Source organism: Lepidochelys olivacea (assembly GCF_965140295.1).
Source record: "Lepidochelys olivacea isolate rLepOli2 genome assembly, chromosome: 2".
In the NCBI taxonomy this organism is placed as follows: domain Eukaryota; kingdom Metazoa; phylum Chordata; order Testudines; family Cheloniidae; genus Lepidochelys; species Lepidochelys olivacea.
The window spans coordinates 229468331-229480713 of record NC_140412.1 but is presented as its reverse complement, the minus strand read 5'-3'; the positions used below and the strand labels follow the sequence as shown (position 1 = coordinate 229480713).

The 12383-nt window shown below is 40.3% G+C and overlaps 1 protein-coding gene across 1 annotated transcript in view; it reads left to right on the top strand.

The window, feature by feature from the left end:
• The window catches only part of ITGA8 (integrin subunit alpha 8), a 173703-nt gene that overhangs the window by 32900 nt on the left and 128420 nt on the right, over positions 1 to 12383 (top strand). Inside the window, exons 8-12 of the mRNA XM_084620269.1 lie at positions 1170 to 1214; positions 3496 to 3539; positions 4581 to 4637; positions 4841 to 4893; positions 11214 to 11419. Coding sequence (XP_084476395.1) covers positions 1170 to 1214; positions 3496 to 3539; positions 4581 to 4637; positions 4841 to 4893; positions 11214 to 11419 — 405 coding nt within the window. The remainder of the gene's footprint in view (positions 1 to 1169; positions 1215 to 3495; positions 3540 to 4580; positions 4638 to 4840; positions 4894 to 11213; positions 11420 to 12383) is intronic.

Below are 12383 nucleotides of genomic sequence, written 5' to 3'. Positions count from 1 at the left end.
CAGGTTTGAGAGTAGCAGCCGTGTTAGTCTGTATTCGCAAAAAGAAAAGGAGTATTAGTGGCACCTTAGAGACTAACCAATTTATTTGAGCATCAGCTTTCGTGAGCTACAGCTCACTTCATCGGATGCAAATGCATCCGATGAAGTGAGCTGTAGCTCACGAAAGCTGATGCTCAAATAAATTGGTTAGTCTCTAAGGTGCCACTAGTACTCCTTTTCTTTCAGCAGCAGGCCTTCCCTGCAACCAGGGGTTTGTCCTTCTCCTTACAGCCCTGGCCCGGGCTCTCTGCTCTATTATCCGAACCTCTGAATTATCCAAATCCTTTCCTTGTCCCCCAGCATGAGATACAGGCTGCGGAGGGCATGTATCTCATGTTGGGGGTTGAATAAGGGTTCGGATAATAGGGTTTCAGATAAACAGAAGTAATCTGTACATAGAGAAACCTAGATCTCTTTGAGTACATGTTTTAAAAGATAGCTGGTGGCTCCTTCTCTCCAGGAATTGTGTGTAATATGCACATAACTCTGCATGTAACAAATGTTGCTTTCTTTTCAATGATTGTAGAAATGATGCAGTGAAGTTTGAAGGCAGTGATATATGTCCTCTCACATATGCTTTGTATTTGGCTTTGCAGTCATGAGCCCAATCCATTAGTCCTTACTCAGTCAATGGGCATTAGGTGCTTAACCTTATGTCCTTTTTAGGGCACTTATCGGCAACTTTAGATGCCTAAATAGCTTTGGAAATCTGATCCTACGTATAACAGAGACAATTGTGTGATTATGCATCATAATGGCAAAAAAGGAATATAATAAAAAAGCTATTATCACAAAGGATGTAGCATTTGCAGTTTATATTTTCAGGTGAATTATAAAGTATTAATGCTTAACAGCTGATTTTGGGATGCAATTAAATAGCAATGTGTTTCCTAGTGATTTAGGCCTGTAGAATTATTGTACTTTTGCGACTTATGATGAAGGTAGTCATAATAACTTGACAAATGATTTTCCTTTCCCACCCACTCCTCCAGTCTTAGATATACTATTTTATAAAGTTCTGACAGAGATTATTGAAAGAGAGGACAAATTTGGTTGCCCCTCCAGAAGCATGTTTCTTTGGAAGTAAATGATTTGTCAGGTTTCATGCTTGTAATTTATTCTTAAACTAGGATACTCAGTGGCTGCTGGGGAATTTACTGGAGACCTTGAACAAGGTAAGAAGCAAGTCAAAATGTAAAGCATATGACTGTGTGCATGTCTGTTTATCTATTTCTGTTCTCTAAATGGGAAAATGGGTCTTAAACATTTAAAATATTAAAGGGTGGGATAATGAATCTCTACTCAATGTACTTGGGGGCAAATCTTTCCCTGGGATGATACAGCAAGGGAAAGCAGAGCTGCAGTAGCCTAAACCTATGCATCCCCAGCCATAGGTATCTTTCTGCCTAGGACAAGATTACACAGGTAGGGTTGGGTGATAGCACTCTAAGGCCACATCTGCCAGCTAACTCCAGGTGCTTCTGAGAGAAGCACTATTCACTTGGGATCCTGGATATTTCCTAAAAGCTACAGACCCTATCCCTTGAGGACATGGTGCATGGGACAGCTTGTTAACTGTTCCTCCTCCTAATGCAATATGTTCTGTTCAGTGCTTGAGTTACTGCTTGTGTAGTGGGAAGCGGATCCCTATACTCTCTCCTCTTCCTGAACCTTGCATTTCAGAGCAGAGCTGGTCAGGGTTGAACTCTTAATATTAAAAATCTATATTTGAAAGGAGAGAAAACATTATACAGGCAAACGAAATAAGGAACTGATCCCTTGAATAAGGAAAGGCTTAAAGGCACATGAACAAAAATGCCTGAAAGAGAATAATGCATGAGCTTCTTTTAGAAGTGAAGGCTCTTTCTTAGATCAAATACATTCTACAGTAGGGTATTTGTATAACAATTTGCATGTCCGTGGCAATTTCATCAGGAAGATTACACACACATTACAAGTTTAATCCAATTATTTACAAGCTACATATCTATAATGGATTCTTCACCAACATAAAACTTGGCTGCCTCTGGGATAAAATGGATCAGCAATGTAACAGAGGACAGCAACAAGCCCTACAAGTTTAGGAGAATCAGTGAGGAAGAATTTTCAACTGCAGTTACAGGGAAAATGTTTTGTAGCTAGGCACAATGTCATTTCCCAGATTAGAATTTGGCTTCAACTCTCAGGTTTCAGAGTAACAGCTGTGTTAGTCTGTATTCGCGAAAAGAAAAGGAGTACTTGTGGCACCTTAGAGACTAACCAATTTATTTGAGCATGAGCTTTCGTGAGGTACAGCTCACTTCATCGGATGCATACCGTGGAAACGGTTTCTACGGTATGCATCCGATGAAGTGAGCTGTAGCTCACGAAAGCTCATGCTCAAATAAATTGGTTAGTTTCCACGGTATGCATCCGATGAAGTGAGCTGTAGCTCACGAAAGCTCATGCTCAAATAAATTGGTTAGTCTCTAAGGTGCCACAAGTACTCCTTTTCTTTTTGGCTTCAACTCTGAGGTTCATGTTGCTCCCCTTGTGACTTCGGATCTTAATTGGTCTCAAATGGTGAAGACCTTGGTTTTATGGTATATCTGACCTGTGCCTCAAGCAGCACAGTTCCCTAGTAGTATGGTTAAGGACGGACTCAGAGCATCAGACAGCACCTCCTAATGAATTAGCAACACCACTTCCTCCAGTGCTCAGTAGAAGACTTAGCCAAATATTGACCAGGCCTGACCCTGTCTAGCTGATATTCGCTGAGCTCTGAGCCCCATGTGATGTGGCAGCAGAGTTTAGAGCAAAATGACTTCTGAGGTTAAAAAATAAATAATCACATTTACACAGCACCAAGTTCATCCAACCGTATTCATCTATTTCCAGAAATCATTTTGAAATTGAGCAGTATACCCAGGCACTTGGTCCAGCCGAAAAACGCATGGCCTCCTAGGCAGCTCAGACCTTAGGAGCTATGCATCTTGTCTCAGACAGAGCAGATTATTTGTCAGAAGGGCTGGCCTATGAAAATGGACTATTTAAAAGGATGAACAGCTCCATAGCCAAAACGTGCAAAGTCAGTTGGGATGTGGAGAACTCATGCAAATTAACCCAGTTGCCCCCAACTGCTGCTGCTTATTCCCTGTAATTTTGGAATTCCTTCTCCTATAGTGTTAAAGTATACAGTAAATGTCATCTAGAGGACACCAGGGAGAAAGAGACCTCTGTCCTGGTGTAGACCGAGAGTCCAACATTTAATGATGTAATATTTTGTGCATATATCTAGGGAAGCTGATAAGCACATTATACTAATTTAAAAATCTAACATCAGTTACAGGGGTCTTTGATACTGCTAATAGACAGCATACTCTCAAATAATACGGGCTGTATGGTAGCAGAATTTAAGTGATGGTGCTCCAATCAGCTAAAACAATGTATGCATTAATTAATTAATTATCTTTTCAGAGTTGGTTGCTGGAGTGCCTAGGGGAGCACAGAACTTTGGCTATGTATGTATTGTACCCACATTTGATCTGATTAGTAGTAAAAATGCATGTGCTATGTTGTTTTGAGGAGGAAAGGCTATATCATGTTTTTATGCCACATTGTACGCTGTATTCCTTATCCGGGCAAAACTCCTATGGACTTAGACTCTGATTCAGCAAAGCACTTAAGCATGTGCTTAACTGCTTTCCGGAATTGGGCTTTAAAGCTCAGGCTTTTATTTATTTTTGAAGTCTGTATGTTCTGTAGCCAGTTACAAGACTGCTTTGAACTCTTGTGCCAGTATTTCTGTAGCTGCAGATTCAAATCCAAATTCACCCCAAGTCCATGGGTGTTTGATGTACTGTTCTGGTTGTTCCCATGATGAAGAAACATCCAAGTCTACGTATCTTAGGGATGTTCAGATCTGGTTTTCAGTTCAATGCTCTATGTATGTGTTATGAAACTGTCAGATATGAAAAGTCATGATATAAATTCTGAAGAGAAGAGAGAGCAGTGCAGGTTGTGAAACAATGCTTATCTCCTTATAGAGTAAATACAACAAAAGCCAGGTTTCAGGAACAATCTGCGTGGAAAATTGACAGTTCCCAGCTACAGACCTGACTGTAGTCCTTGCATACCCTAAACAGATTCCAGATTCTAACATCATATTGCCAGATTCCAACCTCATATTGGAACTCACTGCTCAAAAAAAAAAAAAAGCACCTATCTATGGTACATGTATGCTTCCCCCAGATATTGTAGTATTTGAGCATCTCACAGTTTTTAATGTATGGTTCCTTACAACACTGCTGCCAGGCAGGGAAGTACTATGCTCTCCATTGTACAGATGGGGAACTGAGGCACAGAAAAATCTAAATGACTTGTTCAAGGTCCCACAGAAAATCTGTGGTGAAGCAGAGAACTGAACTCAGGTCTCCCAGGTCCTATGTTAGTACTGTAACCACTGAACCATCCTTTAACTTTTCTAAATATACCTGTAGTTACATTACAGTATAACTTGTTATGGTATGACTGGAACCTTTTATATTTTTTTCTATTGCCAGGTTTCAATTATTAATTCTACAGACTTGACCTTTATTCAGAATTTCACTGGTGAACAGGTAATGTCAAAGATCTAAGCAATAATATACTATCCCTCAGAGGAATATCATTGCATCCAAAATATTATAGTTCTAACAATTTGTTAATTTATTTCAAAGGGTAGAAAATATTACTTTTCATAAAGGTGAAGAGGTTTGTTAGGAAAAACAATCTTTTAATGAATATTGGATATGAAAATGTATGTGTTGTTTTTCATTTATAGATGGCGTCTTACTTTGGGTACACTGTTGCCGTGTCGGATATTAACTGTGATGGGTAGGTTACACAATGCACCCCAATCCCATTGAAATCCAATAGGAATTGATTGCCTAACTCCTTCTTTAGTCCCTTTTGAAAATCCTGGCCTTAGTAAATAATGTTCACACTACATCTCCAAAAGCCATCATGATCCCTTTATATGGAAAAGCCAAAATAAATATATCTGTTAATGAACTCTGTTTTTCTAATGCTCTCAGTTGAAAAATGTTTCTTATACTTCTGTACAGCTCTTCTGTGCTTTTCTAGTTCTAATTATCCAGTTTGGGTCTCAACTTTATTAATTCACTCTTCCTTTTTTAAAACTTGGTCTAATGGCCTTTGCAAAAGAAGTTTTAGTGGAGTTTTTCTTACTGACAGCTGACAAGATTGTTTGGAACAATAAGGGCAGAGTGAGAACATCCAAATTCGGTTCAATTTCCTAATATTGAAAGAGGCAAGGAGTGGTGTTTAGAAAGACGTGGGTAAGAGCCAGATGTAGAATGGTTCAGACTTCCTCTATGGAAAAGCAGAGCCTTTCTTTTTCAATTTCTCTTATACCCTCTCCATCTCCCATTGCAGCAAGGGCTGCATAAGGCCGCTAGCCTGTCCAAAAGGAGCTCAGCTGTCACGAAGGTCCATGCATACTGCATCATCTTTTAAGGTTTGCAAAGTGACCATGCTCTACAATAGTTCCAAGAGGTATTGTGCCCGCCTAAGGACCTATGCCTTTTAGAGCTCCCATTACTCAGGGTTATGCCTTAATGACACTATCTGGCTTTTAAGCCCTGATTCATAGAGCACTTAAGCACCATTAACTTTCATGTATGTCTGCACTACAGCAGCTACACCACCATAATGTAGACACTTGCAACAGTGATGAAGGGGTTTTTCCGTTGCTGTAGTAAATCCACCCCATTGAGAGACAGTTGATAGAAGAATTCTTCCGTCAGTCTAGCAGTGTCTACACAGGGATTTAACTACCTATCTTAGGAGTGATGGAGCTGGGTTGTCCTAAGTTTTAGGTGTCAACAAGACCTAAAATTGTGAATAGTTTTAGGGTATGCCTGCACACGGATAAAAGCCCCATGGCACAGCTGGTCCAGGTCAGCTAACTTGGGCTTGCAGGGCTTGGGCTGCAGAGCTAAAAATTGCTCTGTAGATGTTCGAGCTCAGGTTGGAACCTGAGCTCTGGGACCCTGCGAGAGTGAATGGTCCCAGAGCTTGGGCTCCAGCTGAAGCCAAAATGTCTACACAGAAATTTTTAGCCCCACAAGCCTGAGTCAGCTGACCCCTGCCAGCCACGGGTTTTTTATCCCCACGTAGACATACTCAAAGTAGTTGGCAGGATCAGGGCTTTAGTAAGTGAATGTTAACATTAGTTCTTTATCACTGAGATAAGATCACTAATACTTTGAGCCTTAGAGTTTACTCCCAATGTTATTTCAGGCTTAAAATTATAACTATGTGACTATTCACCTACTGCAAAATATCCCAAAGAGTTGTATACTTCATATGGGACACTTTCTCTTCTTATATTTATTTGTAGGTTCATGTAATGTATGAAGTATTCTCTGTGGGCTAAATTAGTGTTTCTCAACTGGTTAATTGAGACACCCCCTCGCCCCCCCCCCCGCAAGGGGGTTACACAAGGCAATGGGGAGGGTTGTGAAGCATTGAATAATATAATAATTATAATTCCAAAGAAAATAAAATGTCCAGAATAACTTCAGGATAGCCCAAACCTTCAAAGTTTGTGAGGTCATCAGTAGAATTTGCAGTCGTAATTGGAGTATACATTTTTTAACTTTTACTTTTATTGTGAATGTAAGGGGTTCAGGACAATTTTTTATTTTGAATTAGGGGTCACCAACCTGAAAATGTTAAGAAACACTGTGCTAGTATCATAAGAGCTTTATAGAAGTTGATTGTGACTTAGCTTCATCTTTCATTGAGCCAAAAAATTCATGAACCGGTTATTTCTTGGGAATCTGCTAGTCGCTTGCAAGATCTCTTAAGATCTTTTTAAAACATTCCGTGTTCCTTTAACTCCATAGCTGTATGACAATAATATCAGCAAACAGCTTTGGAGGCTTGTGTGGTCTCCCATCCTGTATCTGAAAGGAAATCTAATGACTCTCTCCAAGATCTAAACATCCCACTGAAAACAAAACACAAAGAAGCTTCACTTGATAAATGTGCCTGACTGCAGTCCAGTAATTGACGGCATATACTAGGGTGACCAGACAGCAAATGTGAAACATTGGGATGGGGGTGGGGGCAATAGGAGCCTATATAAGAAAAAGACCCCAAAATCGGGACTGTCCCTATAAAATCGGGACATCTGGTCACCCTAGCATGTACACTAACTAGAAATATAACTCAGAATATGAGACTAAGTCTAACAAAAATTGCTTGAGGGAAAAGATATGCATGGAAAAGTTGTTATATAGCTAGGGATTGTGGAGAAATTAGAAGCAGGGTGTCTGACCAGTATAGGAAACCTGATTCTTTATCAGGCTGAAAAGATAAATAGGGACAAGGCTTTTACTTGAGTAAGTTCTAAGATTAGACCTTTTTATTTTTCATAATAATTTAGAGGCAGCTCTGATTAACTTTAACCTGAGCAGTTCAACTAAATGTTCCAGGGCTATTCTTGATGTAAAGTCTGCAAGTGTTTTAGGGACACAAGAAAATCTTGGTTTATTGCCGTCCTACAGTTGTGTCCACCACTTTTACAAATAAATCAGCTATTGAAACTAGAAACTTCCATTTTGTAATAAATTTATAGACAAATTCTTAGCAAGAAGACGAAGGAATTTTTTCTTTTTAGGTTGAAACCATATATCCAAGAAAAACAGTGGAATAAAATATTTACCAGTCTTTTATTTGTACTATATCAAAGCTCCACATAGTTACACTTTAAACTATTGACACTTCCCATACTCCTGCTGTTTATTACTCACCAGGATACAAAAGAATTGCATAAAATTCCAGCAGGTGGTCAGCTTGTGCTTTTTAATGTTGTTTTATTAGAAAGGAAGCAATACTGGCTAGTCACATTTATGTGCTGGAACAAACATAAATATGTTGATTTATGTTAACTACAACATCATGGTGCAGTAGTGAAATGAATCTAATGAAACTTATTAAAATACCCCCCATAGATTGAACTACAGTTATGGTTATATATCACCATTTGGCGGCTTTCCGTCTTCTTATTTTTACTCCTGCTGCCTTTTAAAAGGGATGGTGTCAACTTTAATTTGGCTCAGATCCACATTTTGTAAAAATAAACCTCTACAAAACCTTACAGCAACTGAAATATATCCGCAATTAAAAAAGCCAAGGACACAGGTGTTGATAACCAACCAACCAATTCCTCTGCAGTGCTTGAAACTGAAACATTGAGGTACTAGAACTGGGAAAGTAAAATTAGCTATAAACCAAAAGTGAGACTGATTTATTGCTTTTTATTATCCACATTGAGAGAAATGCAAACAAGTAAATGAGGATCATGGAGAGTGACAAGTAAAGTGTGTGTGTGTGTGTGTGTGGAATTCTCCCCTCTGCTGAAGCCCTTATACATTGCTGTGGTAATGCATAAAGAGACATTAGAGCCTTGGGTTTGGCCAGGGAAGAGTTCCCACTGGAACAAGCTTTGCAAAAGGGAGCTTACCTTGCACTAAAAGGGCCCCACTGCAAGCTCTAATGTAGGGGGTGTGTTGGGGGCATGAAGGTGGTGAAGCTGAGCACTATGGGGATGTCAGGAAGTGCTCTTACCCATAGGCATTTAGGGACTGGGTGTTTGTAGCTTAGGTGGATGCCCCTAGGCAGCCCAGAATTAGGAGACTATAAAGATGGCTTAAAGCCACGTTAGTACCCCGTCTCCCCCACCCCCCAGCTGCAAGCTTGTGCCAAAAGCTTGCTCTGGACATTTAAATTCACTGTAAGTAATCTAAGTTCTTAATAGTAACCTAGGTGACTATATTTGTTTACAACACATAGTTCTGGGCTCTCCCTTTGAAGGGTTTCCCATCTCCCTCCAACCAGATTTCTAAGGATCAGATTGTATTTGGCCCTAGCATTGGTGGGTGTGTATGGGAAAGGCTCAGTTTGCATGCCTCTCACTTGTGTTCCCTATGCAATGCCAGATGCAACAGCAGTTCTTTTGGTCAGGGGAGTAAGAACATAAGAACCGCCATACTGGGTCAGACCAAAGGTCCATCTAGCCCAGTATCCTGTCTTCCAACAATGGCCAATGCCAGGTGCCCCAGAAGGAATGAACAGAACAGGTAATCATCAAGTGGATCCATCCCCTGTCACCCATTCTCAGCTTCTGGCAAACAGAGGCTAGGGACACCGTCCCTGCCCATCCTGGCTAATAGCCATTGATGGACCTATTCTTCACGTACAAAGACTGCTCCTTTTATTGGCCCCAGGGCACAAGTCACCCCAGGGCAGGGCAGGTACTGAAAATTTACCTTGTTACTTACAACACTAATTTACAAAGGATTGGTCCTGCAGTGAAGGCACTAGACTGAGCCTATGTCTACCTACGCTACGCAACTCCAACTTTGTGAATAACATAGCTGGAGTCAATGTACCTTAGGTCGAGTTACTGCCAGGTCTACGCCGCAGGGGGGCAACGGCAGAAAATCTCCCATCGACTTACCTTACTTTTCTCGTTGGGAGTAGAATACAGGGGTCAACTGGAGAGCAATCTGCAGTCGATTTGGCAGGTCTTTACTAGACCCGCTAAATCGACCGCTGGTGGATCAATCTCAGAGCATCGATCCCAGCTGTACTGCAGACCTGCCCTGAGACTCAGGAGATGTGGCTTCAATTCTTGACCTGGCTATAGTCTTTCAGTGTGCCCTTAGGCAAGTCACTTAGGGCCTTTTTAAAGATGTTTATGCATCTACAAATACTCATATGCACCTAGTGAGATTTTTCAGAAGTGTCGAGGTGCCCAACTCCCATTGAGAGTTAGACATGTAAGTGCTTTTGAAAATCCCACTAGGTGTCTATCTGACCCTTTAAAAATCTGTCTCTTATTCGCTCTGTGCCTCAGTTCCCCTGTGTAAAATACCCCCTTTTTCTTCCCCTTTCCTTTGTCTCTCTTATCTGGTTAGATTGTAAAGATTTTGGAGCAGGGACCATCTCTTACTAAATGATTTATATTACACTTAACACAGCTAAGCCCCAATCTCAGTGGGGGCCTCTATATTGTACTGTTAATAAAATAATAACAATAATGAATGCTGGGAGGATGATAGAGCTACTGTGTAATATATAGTGTATGCTAAATAATTGTAAAACAATTGGTAAAATACAGCATTCATAGGACACAAATAGCATGTTCTCTTTTTGTGGCAGTCAGCAATTTCAACTAACATGCTGTCCAAACCACTAGCATCTTTCATAAAAAGAGAAAGATTTGGGGTATTTTAGTGTGGGGAAAAAAACCCGACAGCTTTAATATTTGTTTGTTCATTCATCATCCGCTTCCTTCCTTTTCAGGATATGTGTAGCATAGGATGGTATCTAATATTTACAACCATGGAAGAACTAAATAAATGGAACTTTACATTTTAAATTACAGTTTTCCTTATGGAGAAGTTCTATCAAATTTATAGAAAATAATATTTCTATAGGTGTTGTGAAGCAACTTATAAAATTTCAGTTCTATATGGTGGTTAAAAACATAGAAAAGATCTCATTCTCTGTTATATTCTATATGATTTAGAATATTAGCTAAACAGCCGTATTACATTTCTATAGAGCCCTGTTGGTTTAACTCCTCCTAAATTTTATATGCTTTTTACGTAAGAGTTAAGACATATTAGAACTTGTTGTGTCTCTCTCATTGTGTTGGTTCCTTGCTGGGAAGGCTTTTCAGAGACCATTTCAGGCTTAAGGTAGAAAAAGCTCTGCTCTCAATTAAATAAAGTTTATTGGCCTGACAGAGAAATACCATTGCCAAAATTAAATATATTACAGTCAAGTAATAATAGGGTTTCACAGTAACAGAGGATTTCCATGCCATGAGCCTGCCATTGAAGTCAATGTTGCTTGAAAGCTCGTCTCTCCCATCAAAAGAAGTTGGTTTAATAGATATTCTCATCTCACTCACTTTGTCTCACTGAAGTCAATGTGAGTTTTCCTATTAACTTCAGCAGGCTTTGAATCAGGCCCCACATACCCATTTGATATTATTGGTTTATATCTCTGAACCACATTTTTTGTGAGGCTATTTCTGCTACTTTCTCACTTCTTCCAGAATCATGTCATTTGGCTGAATTTCCCATTGACATTTGGTTTTGTTTTTATTCCTCTAGTTTAGATGACATCCTAGTTGGTGCCCCCCTCTTCATGGAGCGTGAATTTGAGAGTAAACCTAAGGAAGTAGGGCAGGTTTACCTGTACTTGCAGGAAAGTGCTTCCTACTTCCGAGATGCACAGATACTGTCGGGCATTGAAGTGTTTGGTAGATTCGGCAGTGCCATCGCGCATCTTGGAGATCTCAACCAGGATGGATATAACGGTACTTAATTAATATATTATATGTTGCAAGCAAATTGCCTTTGTACTGAATATGATGGTACTTCAGGTCTTAAAATGGCTTTTCCCAGTTCTTGAAGAAAACTACAGGATTTAGAAGATGTTTGTGAAAAAAGCCAAATAAAACAATATACATGTTTGTTTTTCTGCAACCATTCCATTTTTAACATGTAAATGTGTAAAGTGATGAGAATCTCTGTGTCACACAGTGTGACCTAGTGATTGGAGTAGGAGTCTTGCTTAGTGGTCAGAGCAGAAGCAAAGGGCAGAGCCGGAGTTGTGGTCAAGAGACAAGGCAGTGATCAGAACCAGGAGTTATAAATCAGGGGGTTCAGAGGCAGGCAGTGAGTAGGCCTGGAGCAGAGCAGGCCTGGGGTGGAGCAAGGGATGGACAGGAAGCAGGTCTGGTGCAGCTTTGGGCATAGAATGCATTGAACTGCCACTGTGCTCCTGTTGGTCCTTAAATGGTGACCTGTTGACCCTTCAGCCCCATCAAGGAGCACAGTCACTTAGTGAAGGTTTATTGGGCCCAGCTGAGCTCCCTGGGTTGCTAGGCAACCATGCCCAGAGCCAGCTGAATTCCTGACACATTGACTAATCCTAACAAAGAGGAAATTAAGTGCCATATCCTGTTAAACTTAAATGAATAGTCCCATTGACGTCAATGCTAACGCTGAACATACATTAACACTTTAATATTGTTGCCCCTTTTTAACCCAGTCAGCTTTGTTCCTCTTCAGGAACTCTTTACAAGAGGTTTGTTGGGATACTTAGCTCATGCCCAGACATGGGGTAGACTTTGCACTCTCATTGACTACTGTTCTATAAGCCATCAAAAGGAATGAGAAATGCTACTCCCAGCCCCTTTGGTGCTGTTCTGCAAAGGTAGCCAACTGACCGCCCAAAGTCCTATTGAACTTTTCCACCATCCCTTCAGATTGTGGGTG